This window comes from Pelobates fuscus, chromosome 11 (assembly GCF_036172605.1).
Source record: "Pelobates fuscus isolate aPelFus1 chromosome 11, aPelFus1.pri, whole genome shotgun sequence".
Taxonomy (NCBI): domain Eukaryota; kingdom Metazoa; phylum Chordata; class Amphibia; order Anura; family Pelobatidae; genus Pelobates; species Pelobates fuscus.
This window is the reverse complement of record NC_086327.1, coordinates 122,649,560-122,666,604: the sequence shown is the minus strand read 5'-3', so window position 1 is coordinate 122,666,604 and position 17,045 is coordinate 122,649,560. Positions and strand designations below refer to the sequence as shown.

Genomic DNA, 17,045 nt, shown 5'->3' with positions numbered 1-17,045 from the left:
TGTCTCGCGTGCTTAGAACTCCACGTGCTCCGAATGACAGCTGAGTGAGGGTCCTGAGCGAGGCATGCTGGGTAAAGTCACCGGAAACGGAAGCAGATCTGGTCTGTGGTCCAGGTGTGCGGAGGGGGTGACAGTAATGTGTGTAAGTTTTTCGGACATTGTACTAACCGGGCTGTTACCGAACCTGGGAATATAGTGTCAGTCTAACATTATATCCACAATACATAGCTCCCAACCGGCACGATGGACAGTCCCTATATCATATTCCATATATAACTATTCTAGGAGCTCCATACCCCCAGTAACAGAGCTCCACAGCAATAATACCCCCAGTAACAGAGCTCCACAGCAATAATACCCCCAGTAACAGAGCTCCACAGCAATAATACCCCCAGTAACAGAGCTCCACAGCAATAATACCCCCAGTAACAGAGCTCCACAGCAATAATACCCCCAGTAACAGAGCTCCACAGCAATAATACCCCCAGTAACAGAGCTCCACAGCAATAATACTCCCAGTAACCGAGCTCCACATCAATAATACTCCCAGTAATGTGTCTGAGTGTATAACAGAGCTCCACAACAATAATACTCCCAGTAATGTGTCTTTAAACTGCAATAAATGTGTTTAGAAACCAGTCTGTCTAAATAAGGTACATTGTTCTAGTTATAAATTATATTTTAGGTACATAGATTATTAGTGAGTTAATAGCCCCATCCCTTCTAAAACTTCCACTCATTCCCTTTAAATTAAAGTCTTTTTCCATTTAATATGTTGCAAGGTATTTTAATAGCTGGATTGAAAACATAACTGACTCAATTTTGCCAGTTCATCTATTTTGATCTAAACTTTTAATTCAAGACCAATTTACACTTAAAGGGACACTATAGTCACCAGAACAACTACAGCAGGGGTTCTCAACCCAGTCCTCAAGACTCCCTACCAGTCCAGGATTTGGGGATTACCTGGGTGTGTCTAAGGTGTTTAGAAAAAGGGGAAAAAAATCCCTAAACCCTGGATTGGTAGGGGGTCCTTGAGGACAAGGTTGAGGACCCCTGAACTACAGCTTATTGAATTTTTTCTGGTGAGTAGAATCATTACCTTCAGGCTTTCTTCTGTAAACACTGTCTTTTCAGAGAAAATGCAGTGTTTACATTACAGCCTAGTGATAACTCCACTGGTCACTCCTTAGATGGCTGTTAGAGATCCTTCCTGGGTCATGGCTGCCTAAAATGCATCCAAACATTCAGTATCTCCTCCCTCTGCATGCAGACACTGAACTTTCCTCATAGAGATTCATTAATTCAATTCAAGGGCTGTTTTAATCATGCTGGCTCTGCCCCTGATCTGCCTCTTTGTCCGTCTCAGCCAATCCTATGGGGAAGCATTGTGATTGGATCAGACCACCACTTCTGATGATGTCAACAGACAGCTTGTTTTTCTGAGACAAACAGCATGCAGATCTACAGCTTCAGGCTTGAATACAGTAAGATGTTGCTATATTTATGGAGGCATGAGGGGCCCAGGGGCTCTAGGTGGTGGATTTAACACTATAGGGTCAGGAATACATGCTTGTGTACTTGACCCTATAGTGATCCTTTAAGAGTTTTATTCACTGTGCATCAAATTGTAACAGATCAAAATGTGCCAATCTGCTTCTCCCCATAGAGATTCGTTGCACCTCCACAAGGAGCATGGAGATACTGAATGTTGTTCCTGCAAAGACTGCAGTACCACAAGCAGGAGGCCCCTCTTCTGGCTGTCAGGTTGACAGGCATTACAGCTGGCCTTAAGCAGCATCTAACCGCAGCCTTTCAAGACTCTTTGACCCAGAGTCACTGCGTTGAGCTCTTGTGTCTCTGGTGCTTAGATTGTTTTAATAATGTTTGCTGCTATTTATAAAGCCTTAGTCACACCTCTCCTGTCTGTGGCTCACACAGCTTCCCTAGCAAGCATTTTTTTTTTTCCTTTTTTTTTTTTTAAAAAAAAACAACACAATATGCTTCCTTTAGAAGTTCAACTTTCCTACTCTGTCTATTGAACTTTATTCATACACAAAAGGCTCCTGCAGGAGTTAACAAACTATTAACTGAGCAGGAGATGGCCAAAAAGTAGATTGTCGTCTTTTGCAGGAATACACATCGCGTGATGGTTAGCAAAGCATCATTCATTGTTAAAGGGACACTATAGGCACCCAGACCACTTCAGCTCATTGAAGTGGTCTGGTCTGGGCACAGTGTTCCTGTCCTCCTTATTATTGCAATTTAAAGCATTGCAGTTACAGAGAAACTGCAATGATTACTCTGCAGGACTATGACTGCTTATAGTGACTGTCTATCAACAGCCACTAGAGCCACTTGCAAGATTCTAACAGACTCTGAGTCCCTTGAACGGGACATACTGGACATCTTCACGCTCTGCATGAGAACATCCAGCATTAGTGAAACCCCATAGAAAAAGCAATGAGTCAATGCTTTCATATGGACAGGGCCTAATGCGCTTTCCGCGCATGCATATTTGGTCCGCCCATCAGATGAAGGCGGAGCACCAAGGACATCAGTGCTGGAATCAGGTAAGTGACAAAAATATTTTTTAACCGTTTATGTGCCGGGGGGGGGGACCATAGGGCACTATAGCCTTAAGATACAGATAATGCTCCACAATGCACTGATTCAGAAAATAATCCTCCAAAGTAAATCAATCACGTTTTTACAAAATTATATCAAGATTGATTCAGTGAGAATCAAGCTGTGTGTTCTCTAAATGATCTTTTTTGTTGTCTTTTACTCTCTCCTCTAGTGATGAAGACAATACATTGAATGATGGTGCACAGTACACTGGGAGGGAAGGTTACTGAGAACATTACTGAAAGGAGTCCATATTCTATCACAGTCCAAGAATTTTAAATTGCACATTGCACGGCATAGACATTTGTGATTTTAAGTATGGCTGAAGGGGACGCTACATACCGGCTTGTGTACTCGGGAATGCACATGGATGGCGAGAACTGCATCCAGTCTGGAAATCTCAGCCACTGCGTTGGAGTACAGGTGAGACGATGTTTAAGTTATACTGCGTATTTTTTATTACAAGGCTAGTATAGTGTATAACAAAGATATTCTGGGCAGTTGCTTGAATATTTGATTACTTTTGACATCAATTAATTGTCAGGCTGGAAGGATACAGCCACCCCATTGTGTGGGGTTTTATGTGTTGCAGTTGGTAGCTGGCTGTGAGTCTCAGGCAAGGGAGGTGTGACAGGGCTGCATAAACAAAGTGATTTAACTCCTAAATGGCAGAGAATTAAACCGTGAGATTGCAGCGGCATGATCTATTCACCAAAACTGCTTCATTAAACTAATCAGTGGTTGTATGGTATATTTAGATTTGAGTACATTTGTACTCTGAAGACCATATTTTCAATTAAAGGGACACTGTAGGCACCCAGACGACTTCTGCCCATTGGAGTGGTCTGGGTGCTATCTCCCACTACTCTTAACCCTGCAAGTGTAATTATTGCCATTTTATATAAACGGCAATAATTACCTTGCAGGGTTAACTCCACCTCTAGTGTCTGTCTACTAGACAGCCACTAGAGGGCACTTCCGTGTCCCTAGCACAGGAAACCTGTGCTAGAGCATCGCTGGACGTCCTCATGCTGTGTGAGGACCTCCAGCGTCGCCCACTTCCCCATAGGAAAGCATTGAAAAGCATTTTCAATGCTTTCCTATGGAGAGCTCTAATTAGGTTTCCTCAGCCAGCGGGCGGGATCAGTCTCGCCCACCGGCTGACAGAATCACTGGGAGGAGCGGCGTCGAGAAGAAACCACCGCTGAGGGACATCGGCAGGGTATCAGTTAAGTGACTGAAAGGGTTTTCACCCCTTCAGCTACCAGGGGATGGGGGGTGGGAGGGAGAGGGGACCTGCAGTGCCAGGAAAATGGATTGTTCCTGGCACTGGAGATTCCCTTTAAAGAAACATGCCAAGCACCATAAGCACTACAGAGTGCGCTCTTCCTCTCTCACTGGAAGTAGACATTCTGTTTTAAAATGGCTTGACTCCTTACCTGGGGTCCACTTCATGCCTCTACCACCAGTGCAGTGCTTCGCTCATTGGCTGAGCGCGATCAGCTGACGCTCTGCGCAGGGCTTAGCTCAGAAGAGCTAACAAAAGCTCATAAGCAGTAGCTTCTGTCACTACTGAAGGCTGCGAGAGGTGGGGAGTGGCGCCCAGCGCAAAATCCATGTAAGAAGTCAAGCCATTCTGAAACTATTTGGCTAGTTTCAATGGGTGGTGGGGGTAGGTTGCACTGGCACCCTCCCACCATACTTAGTCTATCCCTCTGTGTCCCACTCTCTTCATGAAACTTGGCCTGCCTCTATCTCTGTATCTTTTGTATAATTTAGTAGCCTGAGGGTTACAGTTGACAGAAGCTGGAGTGCTTTCGGTTGAATAAGCAATGAGGGCTTCCTTCAAAATCAAAACCTTCTGTCATATTAAAAACAAGTAATGTCTGTTAGTGTTTTTTTTTAGGATATATTTTTAGTTTCAGTGCAAGTTATAAGCAGGTTTAGGTAAGGATTTATTTTAAACTACATAATAGTAATATGTAATACCTGATCAGTACACCTGCTCACCTACATATTGCACTCTCTATGTAGGTGAGCAGGTATACTGATCAGGGGCGGACTGTCATTGTAAAATTGGGGGTGGGGGGAGACATTCTGGATTTTGAATAGGGCATTGGCCCAGGGAAAAGGAGCAATGTGGAGAAACACAAGGAAAGGGGGTGATACACAAAGGAAGGCATGAATGTGAAGAGGTTGGGGAAGGACATGTGGGAGGTGAAGCAGAGACAGAATTGGGGAGGATGAGCAGAATTAAAGGAATTCTACAGATTTCATCCTGCAACCAGATACCCCGAAAGATCACTTCAAAGATTCAAGCATACCCATCTCATTGAAATCATATAATAGTGGCCTCTGGTTTGAATTTCAATCTGTCATCTGGCCCCCTCTCTGAAAAGTTTGTACATCCCTAACAAAAACTAGTAATGTGTGTGTATATACAGCAGTAACGATCTGTACGCCTTGTTTAGAGCTCATAGATGTGAAACAAAAGATAATGTAACTTCTCTAGAAAGCACAGTTAAAGAAAACATGGAAAAGCACCTATAACTTGTGTTAACCTTTGTTTTCATAGGACACCCTGTTGTTTTTTAAATTTACATTCTTAGCACGTTGCATAACAATCCACAAAAATACTGGGGACTAAAGAACATGATTTTATAAATCGTGGGAATTGACAGTTCCCTTATAAATAAAACAAACTGATGGATTGAATATTGCTTTCGTATTATTCCTAACCTTAATCACTATTGTTTTATCGTGAATGAATGCATTAAATGTCAAACATTTTTAATAATGTGTTTTTTTGGAAGGGAAAAAAGTAGATTTAATGTTTAAAAAAAATAACCTGCCTGCTAACAAGTTCGGCTAGTTCTGTTCTAAAATATAGTTTTGATTATTTCTCTTTTTTTACAGACAGAGCATAGAAAGCAGGATGCAGGAACCATTACAGACAGGAATACAGAACATGTTTTGGTGAGTATGTGAAATCTTTTCTATCTGGTAATTCTGCCATTGTGTGTCAAATTACTACATCTTTATGTTCTGTCTCTCTCTGCTTCAGAAAGAACTTGTTAACCACCGGGATCAGGTGAAGGACAGTTACCAAGAGGTACTGGACAAACAGACACAGGCGGAAAAACAGCTTCAAGTTCAGATTAAACAACTTAAGCAGCAACGGGATGAAGAGATTAGCAGACATCAGGTAGTACTCCCCAAAGCTGAATTTATTATTTTGTAAGTGGGTAGTTGGCACGTGGACATTTTATCATGATTATCACTACTATTTACTATTCTACTCTGAGAATGAAACACAATATGCAGCTAGGTGCCCTAGTTCTCTTAATACTCTTGTGGAACTGATGAGATTTCTGTTATCTGTTTCTTTATTACCTCTCAGGATACACTGAAAGCTGTCCAAGATGTAACAGTGAAAAGAGAAGAAACAAAGAAGAGGATGGCAAAGGAAAGGAAAGACCATTCTCAGAAGGAGCAAGATCTGCGTTCTGAGCTGGAGAAACTGCAGGCCAAGAGTAAACGGTAATTGGTGAGAGCTGAAGGACACAGTAGGAAAGTGGTCCCCTGGCGAGGTCCTGGGGAGAGCGTGGTCCCCTGGCGAGGTCCTGGGGCGAGCGTGGTCCCCTGGCGAGGTCCTGGGGCGAGCGAGGTCCTGGGGCGAGCGTGGTCCCCTGGCGAGGTCCTGGGGAGAGCGTGGTCCCCTGGCGAGGTCCTGGGGAGAGCGTGGTCCCCTGGCGAGGTCCTGGGGAGAGCGTGGTCCCCTGGCGAGGTCCTGGGGAGAGCGTGGTCCCCTGGCGAGGTCCTGGGGAGAGCGTGGTCCCCTGGCGAGGTCCTGGGGAGAGCGTGGTCCCCTGGCGAGGTCCTGGGGAGAGCGTGGTCCCCTGGCGAGGTCCTGGGGAGAGCGTGGTCCCCTGGCGAGGTCCTGGGGAGAGCGTGGTCCCCTGGCGAGGTCCTGGGGAGAGCGTGGTCCCCTGGCGAGGTCCTGGGGAGAGCGTGGTCCCCTGGCGAGGTCCTGGGGAGAGCGGGGTCCCCCTGGCGAGGTCCTGGGGAGAGCGGGGTCCCCCTGGGGAGAGCGGGGTCCCCCTGGGGAGAGCGGGGTCCCCCTGGGAAGAGAGGGGTCATAGTGGTGAGGTCCTTTCACTCTCATAGGCCTCGATTTAATGCTGTTAAAATACATAAATATGTATTTGAATTTTGTAACATTTTTCATATTTAAAAATTTTGAAAAACAATTTGAAAAGTTTATCCAAAAAGCGAGCCTAGCTAATACAGATGTTGTGACACAGGGACATACAAACAAGCAGTGAGAGGTGAGGTTGAGCCATTAAAAGCAGTGATGTTGCAAAACCTATAGGCAGATGGTATGTAGAACAATGGCTGGACTGAGGATACTTTGTAAGAGTTTGAGTGAGTGGATCACAGTTGGGAGCAGAATAATGTGCATGGCATGACCACAGATGTGAGTCTGGCATTCATTTGGAAAGGTGGTAAATGAAGACTTTAATACAATTTGACACAGTATAGATGATTCTTTATAACAGTAATTAGAGAGGAGGAAGCCCAGGAGGGCTGTATGTTTGTACTTGCTATCACACATATCCGTTTGCTTGTAGCGCAGTGCTGCTCAACAGGAAATCTATGTTTATATAATTTCAGCCCTCCACCATGCACTTAACAAATTGTTCATTGTATTGCAGGCTACAGCAAGAACGTGATGAAATGGAGAATAAAGTTCAGTCCCTCCTGGAAGAGCAGACACATGAGAAGTGAGGATATAACGAACTACTAATCATAATAAGCACAAAGTGTGACATGTGCAGAGAACAGTACATTCATAAATGTATAAACGTATGGACGTTAACAAATAATTCATTTTATTGTCATTTAGCAATTAGTTTCCTAATCAAATAGTAAGATGTTAGTAAATGTCATATTTGCACAAATATATTCATAGTATTGATCTGTTGTTGTTTTTTTTTTATGTTGGCTGATCTCACTTTTAATATATGCAGGAACATGTTTTTGTAATGTTTTAATTAATTTCCCATTAGATAGTTCACTAAGAATTTAAAGAAACACTCCATTAAAAAATAAACTAATAAATAAACTAACAGATTAGTACATCTAGCTCCAGAGGAAAAATGTATGTAATTTGTTATGTATGGTTTTTTTTTTTTTTTTGTCAGTATATGAAATTGTGGCTTGCAGTTGCTGCACATTTAGGATCTGCAGCTACTGTAAACCCTCCCCTTCTAACCCCGCCCAGACTTTATGTGGCTGTCCAATCACAGACTTCCAATGCAGCTCAGTTATGAGGTCTTTGCAAGGCAAGCACTCTGGGCAATTGCTGCCTCTTGAGTTTATCTCCACTGAGCTTACCAAACCATGAAGTAACATGACTGGTTGTCTGACAGCCTGGGAGTAGTAACAGGGTTCATTTGTAAAAGTACCAAGTTCAATAAAAATTTAGCACTTTTATAAAATAGAAAAAAAAAATGTCACACACCACACATAAGATATATATATATATATATATATATATATATATATATATATATATATATATTAATTGTTCCTTTAAGAGAAAGAATGTTGGGCACTCTTTTAAACCCACTGCTTTGGCAACCTTCTGGAATTTTGTTAACTGTAACATCATTTAAGCTGCGGTACTGGATTTCGGTCATGTGGAAATAAGAGGAAAACAAAAGACATGTAACTGGAGTTATGTCTGCTTACAAATTCAAAATCTATGTATTAAGGTAAATTTTCAATGTGTTAGATCTTTACCACGCCTATGCCATTTTAGCAATATTGCCATGCCGAGGTTTTAATTCAATAAATACAATATATTTTATTTTTCCATGACCATTTTATTCCTTCTCTCAATGCTTGATTGATGTCCTTGGTAAATCACTTGACATATATTTATACTGATTCCCTCAGGGAGGAGTGGGATTCGGAGCTTGCTTCGCTAAAGAAGCTGGAGGATGAGATCACACAGAGTGTCCAGCAGGAGAAGGAAAGAGTTATAAGAGCCGAGGTAATAAAAAGATGCTTTGCAAACAAATTGTCTTAATTAAGCAGCAGGCACCTTCCCGGGTAGTGATGTTCTCAGTATATTCATTGTCCTCCTAGATGGATTAGTTAATGTAGCTGATTCTAGGAAGAGACAAACCTTTCAAAGATAACGATCGAAACAATGAAATATTTTATGTTTTAGCAATAAGTACAAATGTCTGACTTCCCACACATTCGTGTTTATTAGTCTCGATGAAACAAAAGTTAAGAATTATGCTTAAACTGCATATGGCGTATCCAGTGGCATGTTGTGGATACCAGTATGAAGTCAGCATAGCAAAGCATATTTTGTATAAACCTGTTTTGCAGAGAATGACGAATGATCATTCATGTGTATAACCTGTTGCTTTTTTTGGAATGACCATGGAAGTCAAACACATGCTGCACAACTGCTAATGTTTACTAAACACTGCATTGTAGTCAGTCAAAACCGAGTTGCAAAACTTTAAAAAAGTAAAATAGATGAGCTGCGTCTATAGCTGAGCTAGAGAATTCTTCCTAATGGACAATTTTTAAATTTTGTAATAAGATTTCGGTTCATCATAGTTCATTGTTTAATGAATATATCTCTAATAGTGAATTGTGAAGAATCACTTTTGGCCCAAATTTTAGTGTCATACGCAGGTTTACAGTAAGTGAATTTTTATAGGATTGAATAAATTCGATAGTGTTGTTTAATAAAAGTGTTGGCAAAAAAACAATAGTAGATTGTATCTGTCTTCAGATACATAACATGGTGCCACTCTCAGTTGGGTTCGTCCAGCAGAGTCCTTTCGGTTCAGAATGCTATGTGAGTAGTAACCTAGTAAGATTTTTTTTTTTTTTTTTTTTACTATTCCCTATTAAGTGCATTGTAAAGTTTCAGGTCATACCCCACATGCTGTCCATAGTAGTGTGACAATAATGTTACTGATCATATAACTGGTTTATCTGAAGTCTCTATTGCTCCTCTTGAGACATGTCCATTTGGTGAGATATCAGTTTCTTCCCTAGGTGCTAGCACTGGAGAGTCGCAGAGATCTTTTACTATTTTCAATCGAGGAAGCTGAAAGTGAGGCTGAAGTAACGCTGTCTTTGCTCAGGTTAGTGTCTGATAAGATGTATGGCATGTCCTTTGTCTAGTCAGTTTAAAAATATGATACTGAAATTAATGCCCACATCATTGCTGACTGTTCTATTTTTTTAGGGTTGCCAATCCCACTATAGAGTGGATCCAGTTGAAACAGAAATGGGAGGCAAGGCTGGCCGGTATCAAGCAGATTAAAACAAATCTTTGGGTAAGGTGAAAGGGTGAGCTATAATAGCATTTGCTACAGATCCTGGGATTGCAGTGTGGTCTGGGAAATTGGATGGAGGTTAGTGCGCACATTTAGCTGACGGCATGCATGTAGTAGAGCAAGATTGTATCGAATCTGCCTGTACTTGTGCGTGAATTAATTAAATCCCATCAGGTTCTGTTGATGTGCCATGTAAAGGGCTGAGTAAAAAATTGTGATTAGCTAAACAATGAGGCTTCAACTGTAGTGCAATGTTGAAAATTACAGAATTGCTGTCTCATCTTTTACCATGTCTTTGTTATGTTAGAGCCTAACATGGTGGCAGATTTCTGATTGTTGGTGTAACAGAAGCTTCCCTACCTTTGGGATGCCCGCCTCAAGCTCCTCCACAAGCAATATTGTCTCTGTTAAGTTGGCATTAGGTGACATGGGTGAGCAGTTTTATAGGGCAGCCATTCAAAGGTTGGATAGCTTCCGTTACAGTCGGTTTTGGAGAGAATAACCCCATTCAGGTGGGACAAATAACTGTTACCAGAATATAGAATGAGCACATGACTCCATCCTCTTCTATTTTGTTTTTTAGGATCAGTTTGTCTCCCATATTCAACAAGTTAAAGATGGAACCAAGTTAGGCAGCCTGCCATCAATTGCGGCTCCTAGCCTGCCACCACCGCCCTCCGATGTGAGTATACAAGCCGTGAACCTCGCTATACATATCTGGTATAAAACCATAAATGCAGAGTAACGCTTGTTTTACAGAATATAAAAGTTTAACCCTTCTGCATGCCAGAGGGTTACCTCTATAAATGAATTTTCATGTTTAAATAAATTATTAACTCCGAATAGATGACCCGTTAAAAAGCTTTAAAGGTTGTCAATAAAAGTAATAAAATCACAAAGCAATTACTTTGCATACACAATGTCACATTGCTATAGATCTGCTAATGTATGGATAGTTTTTTATTCTATTTTTGTATTTTAATTTTTTTTTTTTTTTTACCTGACAAGTATGTAGGTCAGAGGAGTTAACCCGTGTACCCCTCTGATATTAATGGACTAAGATCCCCATAATTTCTCCATTTATGAGTCACCGAAAACTATAGCAGCCGGAGGACTGCTTTTCACAACCTTTAAGTAGGTTCCACCAGAAACCATGCAAAGTGCTAGTAATGAAATCATTACAAGGTCTGCCAATGGTCCATCGGAGATTCCAACGTGGACATAACGACATTAGCACAATGAATAGTGTAAGAAAACAATTGGCACCCAGGAGAGGGAGACAGAGGTACAGAGCAGTTTAGAAAGAATTTGAGGATTTATGCTGTGGTTTGTTTTGGTATTAGAAATGTTACTTGTTTTCCATCCTCTCCAGTAAGTGATTTCCAAATAAAATGTTTTAGTACTCGTCCTGTGGAAAAGCGTAACCTACCCGTGTAGGTGCATTTGTTTTGTGTTGCTCCTGCAGATATATTTTTAAGCCACCAGAGAGAGGGTCCACCAAGAAGTTGTGGGACATGTCTGGTCAATTTCATACAATACAAAGGCTAGCTGAAATTCTCTACAGGGTCATGAGGGAGAGCAGAAAGAGCAGGAAATTGAAGTATACCTGGTTTATTAGGTGTGTCTATATTTTGCAGCATATGTTTCTGGGATCACCATGTTTACATGTTCTCTTTTTGCGTGTTTCAGACCAACCTCCTGTTGCAGAGAATTGCTCTTGCTCCTCAGATGCAAAGTATTCAAATGCAGCCACCAGTATCAACCAGAGACCTCTTCCATTTACCGCCACAGCTTTCAAATGCCCTCTCATGCCAACCTTCTGTTTCTATGCCACACATTCCTGTACCATTTGGTGGTGCCACCAATGTCTTTCCCAGGGCGGCAGCAAGTACCGTTCCCACAAGTGCCCATAGCGAGTCTTCTGCTCCACCTGGCACAGACAAACTTAGCAAGATTCTGGAGAAGCTACAAGCCAGATTTCCTAAGTGCACCAAGTACGTATGTGTAACTTAGTATATAATGAGCCGCAGTGCCAGCAATTCCTCACTTTTATTCTCAAAATTGTCAGTTGTTCAAAAATGCTGATGGGCTGTATCTCCAGTAATTTCTACAAGTCTTCAGACTATTGAGAATGATGGGAATTCTATTTTAACAGCACAAGACTGCAGTTTCTGTTTCTTTTTCAAGCAGATGGACACCAGATGTGTTTTTGGACCATATGTTTGTTTCATTTTAATACTTCTCTTTAGTGTGTATGTCGTTAAAGTTGGCAGGCAATGCTTGGGGAAATGTTTTGTAGTTGTGTTGCAGGTAAGACGCTATATTGCAATGCACATATTCCAGCATTTACTAAGGTTTCTGATGTGCCGGAAACAAAATATAAATCAATCACTATGACAGGTCAACTTCAGTATTGTTAGTCTACTGAAAAAGGATGTATCGGTATGTTAATGTAACCTTCCGGTTTGTTGAGGCGATACTTTTGAGTTTTTACCACTGGAAACTTCTGTGGTTTTTTTTTTGTTTGTTTGTTTTTTAAAATTTATTAAATATACAGAAAGATTCAAACTTTTCCCAAACTGTTTTTAAAAGTAGAAGGAGATATGATCGTTCCCATTGGCTGCTAGCGACTTTGATATCGGCCAATAAGAAGCTGAACATTCTGTGTGTTATTCTATGGCAGAGACCATTTCCAGAGCTCAGAATCGGAGCTGTTAAACTCATGAATATTCTCACTAGGGTCACAAAGTAAATGCTTTTATCTTTACTAACCAAAAACTAAATATTTTGTTATTTCATACAATGCATACGGAAGAAGTCATGTGTGGGCTCAGAATTGCATTTTATGGTTAAATAATGTTTTTGCAAAGAAACAATGTAAAGAATGCAAACTCTTTTCCCATTTCTATTGATGTAATTTATGAAATAATGATTCTGTTGATAAGGCAGCATTGAGTGCCATAATATGCGGCATGGGTATAAAACGTCTTTGTATGTCTAAAGGTAATATTTTAATCATCTGAGCTTTGTGGCCGTTTACCTTTTAGATCCCAGCTGACCGGGATCATGCAGCAGATTAAGATGTCGCGTGGCACACTGTCTGGACTCACCGTGGAGCAATTATGCCAACATGTAGCCACTCGTCTAAAGGAAACAGATGTGGGAACCGTTGGGACACTGGTGAGTTTATGTGTGATGTTAGTAAATACCACTTGGTGAAGGTGATAAACCCTTGAACGATTTTTCTGGAAGAATGGTGGCAATAAAAAAAAACACACCTTTTCCCTTTACAATCCACCCCATCCTCTCAGGCTATCACTCCCTTCCAGGTTTGACAACATTGACGTTGATAATGCAGAAATTCTGATAAGGGAGAGGTTTTCTAGTTGAGGAGGAGAGATGCAGGTTTTGTGAATTTATTTCCAGAACCTTTGACAGAGAATTAGTAGCATATAACCACTGCACTGAGCTATATTAATACAATTAGCCATAGTTTAGACTGCTATTATTTTAATTCTGATCTAATTGCTGTCCTAAGATGTTCTCGTGTTCTACATAATATTTCTGCTATCATCTAATCCATATTTCTCAAATAAAATCATAGTACCTGTCTAATTATCACCACATCAGTGTTTTAACCAATTCCTATTACTATAAACCATACAATTCTTCAAAGATAAATAAAAGTGCTTCTTTAGGGTGTGATTTCGTTTTAATAGCCATCGATTACATTTAAGACTAAACTGCTGGTAGTGTTCTATTAAAGGAACATAAAGATCTGTTGGGTAATTTATTTTGACTCTTTATATAAATGTTTTGTCTCTTCAGCCTGCTGGAAATTCGAGGTTGCTCTATCACACACCTCAAGGGCTTCCTTCCCTTGTTCTGCCAGCACAAATGCAATTTGCAGCTTTGCCACCGCAGGTAATATATTATGGAAGATCTTCATGTGTCCTAACTTGCTTCGTATTCTAGTCCTGCAGCAATGACATCATGACAGTTTGCAAGTCCCCTAGTAGATGTATAGGTCTCATTTGGATTTTAAAGGGAATCTCTAGTGCCAGGAAAACAATCCGTTTTCCTGGCACTGGAGGTTCCCTCTCCCTCCCACCCCCCAATCCCCAGTTACTGAAGGAGTGAAAACCCTTGTCTCCTCCTCCGCGCCGCTCCTCCTTCTTACTCCGTCGGCCGGTTGGCGAGACTGATCTCGCCCACCGGCCAAGGAGACCTAATGCGCATGCGCGGCAATGCCGCCACTAGAGGTGGAGTTAAGCCTGCAAGGTAATTATTGCCGTTTATAAAAAACGGCAATAATTACACTTGCAGGGTTAAGAGTAGTGGGAGTTGGCACCCAGACCACTCCAATGGGCAGAAGTGGTCTGGGTGCCTGGAGTGTCCTTTTAAGTTTGAGGATTGCATCGCTATGTAAGCACAGGCAGTCGCCTATAAAGTCATGGCTCATTACGCTAAAAGTGTGGCCACTTGTTAGGCATTGAGAGGGTCTGACTGGATGCTGAGCTGGTCACTACAAAGTTGCAAATATTCTTTTGATTTTGTGAGTGCAACTTATAACTCAAACCTTAACGTTATACACTTGTTAATTTACTTCTCCTAACAACTGTGGAAGTGAACTTCAAATTTAAGATCGATATGTCCAAACTGGAACAAAAATCTCCAATGGTGCTATGCTTCCAGTTCTGCTCTTTTGGCTTTAAATCTGAAATTCACTTTGAATTCCCGACCGTTCTCACTTTAATGAATAACTCTGTATATGTTTGCAGTGGGAGTTATAGAGAATAAAGCAGATTGTTTCACTTTGTGCAGTTTAACGTAGGCTCACTGTTTTACTCTCTGTTTCCTATAGCCATCTGCTCCGTGTAAACTGTGCCTTATATGCCAGAAAATTGTCCTTCCTACTGATATGAAACCAATGCCTTGCAGCCATATCCTGCATAAAAAGGTGAGCTCTTCATATATACCGGGTCGTTTACCACATAACATTTGTATTGTTCATGACAGTCGTGACAAAAAACACTCTACTCTCGAACAAAAGAAACGTCTCTCACATGGCAAGCCTAGTAAGAGATCGTGGGATTCGATTAGCCGGTAATGGCATCAAAGTTTATGGTTTTCATACAACTCGTCTCTTCTTCAGATGTAAAATGCCACATACACACTTTTTCATAGAAAGAAGGCTTTATCATCTTCAGAAACTGTGGTTTTGTTTTTATGATGAAAGTGGTTGTTTTTAAAATAAAACAGCCATTTTACAACACACACAAAAATCTGTTCGCTTTCTAGTCTAAGATACATTCGCGCAGCATAAGTACCTGGAGTACCTGGTCCACCTGTTTTGGTGAATAACGTAAAACTCTGCATTTCTAAACTGCGTTATTACAGCTGCAGTATTTGAGGTCTTAGTTACTTTCTGGTCTCTTACTGGGTATTGGCAACAAAGGACGATGTGTGCGTTTCCTTTTAGCTGTTCGTATTCTAAGATTCTTTGTCCTGCAAGGCAATTGCAAATATTGAGCCAAAAAAGGACACATTGGAATAATATTTCTTAGCTCCCATATTGTGGCCTAACATTTGCAACTATAAATATTAAGGCATTATAGCCCAAAACTCATATGGTGTTTATTTTTCCTCATTTCCTGTGTTGTGGCCCCTCCACTGTATTTTACATTTAATTAAGCAATGACTAAATTAAGAATTTTAACTTTTGTTTGTTTTTTGCTTGTTGAACACTATATTCTGAAAGTTATATAAAATGTGTCGGTGATACTTGGCACAATGTTATTAATTAATTACATTAACACCTGAGGCAGTTTTATATGAGGTGTCCCTGCAGTTCGCTGTGAAGTGACACTCCTGCCTCAGATGGCTGTAAGCTGGAGGTACATACATGGTCTCCTTAAATTGTCCCTCTTCTTTTGGGGGAAAGAACCAGATTACTCTGGGGAAAATGAACCTGCTGAATAAGAGGTGTGAGTCAGAAAAACATTGGTTGTCTAAAATGTGGGTGTTTAAGCAGAAAGGAAAGATGTGAGTTTTGTAATAATGGCTGCAGGAGGAGATAAGGTGTCTGTGGTGGGAGATAGGGGAACATGATATAAAGGACAACTGTCACCTCAAAAATATATATATTTTAATATAATAAAAGGTTGGGATCAGTTTTCGCTTGTACTTCTCTTGAAAATATAAATTTCCCTTCAAAACTTGATGAAAGGATTGTTATATTAAATAGCTGTCAGGTAACAGTTGTCCTTTAAGGTTGAGGAACATGGGTAACGAGTATATGGCAGACAAAAAAAACAAAAACCGAAAAGGCTGGTGATAATTAACATGTGAGCAAAACACATTCAGCAGGCAGGGTTGGCACAGGGGACATAGAAGTGGTTATAGGTGGATGGCAGACGCACAGAGGGGTGACCTCACTGCACTGATCTATATTAAACCAAATGTTCTCTGTGAAACTGAACTCCACCATTTGTGGGTCTTTAAATGGAAAATCAATGCTTACGGTGATATCCTTCCTTCCAACCAACTATTTGTGTCTCTTTCTCTCTAAAGTGCACTCAGTTCTGGTCCAGTATAAATCAAACGGATTGCTGTCCCTTCTGTCCAAGCCAGAATAATCATCAGCGATAAAGAGTGCAGAAGTCATAGACGTTTGCGTGACACATCGGTCTAATGCTCCAGAATGGAATTATCTGTATATACTGGACACATTGAAAATGTTTTGTAAAATATATTGTTTCAGATTTAAGTGTTGCTAATCAGTTTATATTGATTGCTTTACAGTTTAATAAACCCTCTGCGATTTCTTTCTTATCACAGATACAACTTGCAACTGTTTTCCTGTAATATTTCCATCTGTGCACTATTTAAAGGCAGTTTTTTGCCCTCCGTGCCTTTTAAAATACATCTTTTTATAAAGGAGGGTGTGAGCAAGAATGGGTATACATTTCTTCTTAAACAAAGGAACAAACAAACTGCATTTATTAGTAATAAAACCATAATCATTTGTGTCTCAAAGAGAAC

The 17,045-nt window shown here is 40.8% G+C and overlaps 1 protein-coding gene across 1 annotated transcript; it reads left to right on the top strand.

Annotated features, from left to right (window-relative positions):
• The first annotated feature begins 63 nt into the window (after nucleotides 1-63).
• Nucleotides 64-16,854, top strand: RNF214 (ring finger protein 214). Its single transcript, XM_063436347.1, has 15 exons — nucleotides 64-142; nucleotides 2,801-3,051; nucleotides 5,545-5,604; nucleotides 5,693-5,833; nucleotides 6,029-6,168; nucleotides 7,344-7,412; nucleotides 8,590-8,686; nucleotides 9,718-9,806; nucleotides 9,911-10,001; nucleotides 10,585-10,683; nucleotides 11,691-11,995; nucleotides 13,049-13,181; nucleotides 13,830-13,925; nucleotides 14,866-14,961; nucleotides 16,575-16,854. Exons 2-15 carry the CDS (start codon nucleotides 2,947-2,949, stop codon nucleotides 16,650-16,652), a joined length of 1,599 nt encoding a protein of 532 aa, XP_063292417.1. The 5' UTR covers nucleotides 64-142; nucleotides 2,801-2,946; the 3' UTR covers nucleotides 16,653-16,854.
• The last annotated feature ends 191 nt before the right edge of the window (nucleotides 16,855-17,045 follow it).

Coding starts and splice junctions, on each gene's coding strand:
- RNF214 (XM_063436347.1), top strand. CDS start 2,947: ATGGCTGAAGGGGACGCTACATACCGGCTTGTGTACTCGGGAATGCAC. Junction 6,169..7,343: donor CTGCAGGCCAAGAGTAAACG/GTAATTGGTGAG, acceptor ATTGTATTGCAG/GCTACAGCAAGAACGTGATG. Junction 11,996..13,048: donor AGATTTCCTAAGTGCACCAA/GTACGTATGTGT, acceptor TTTACCTTTTAG/ATCCCAGCTGACCGGGATCA.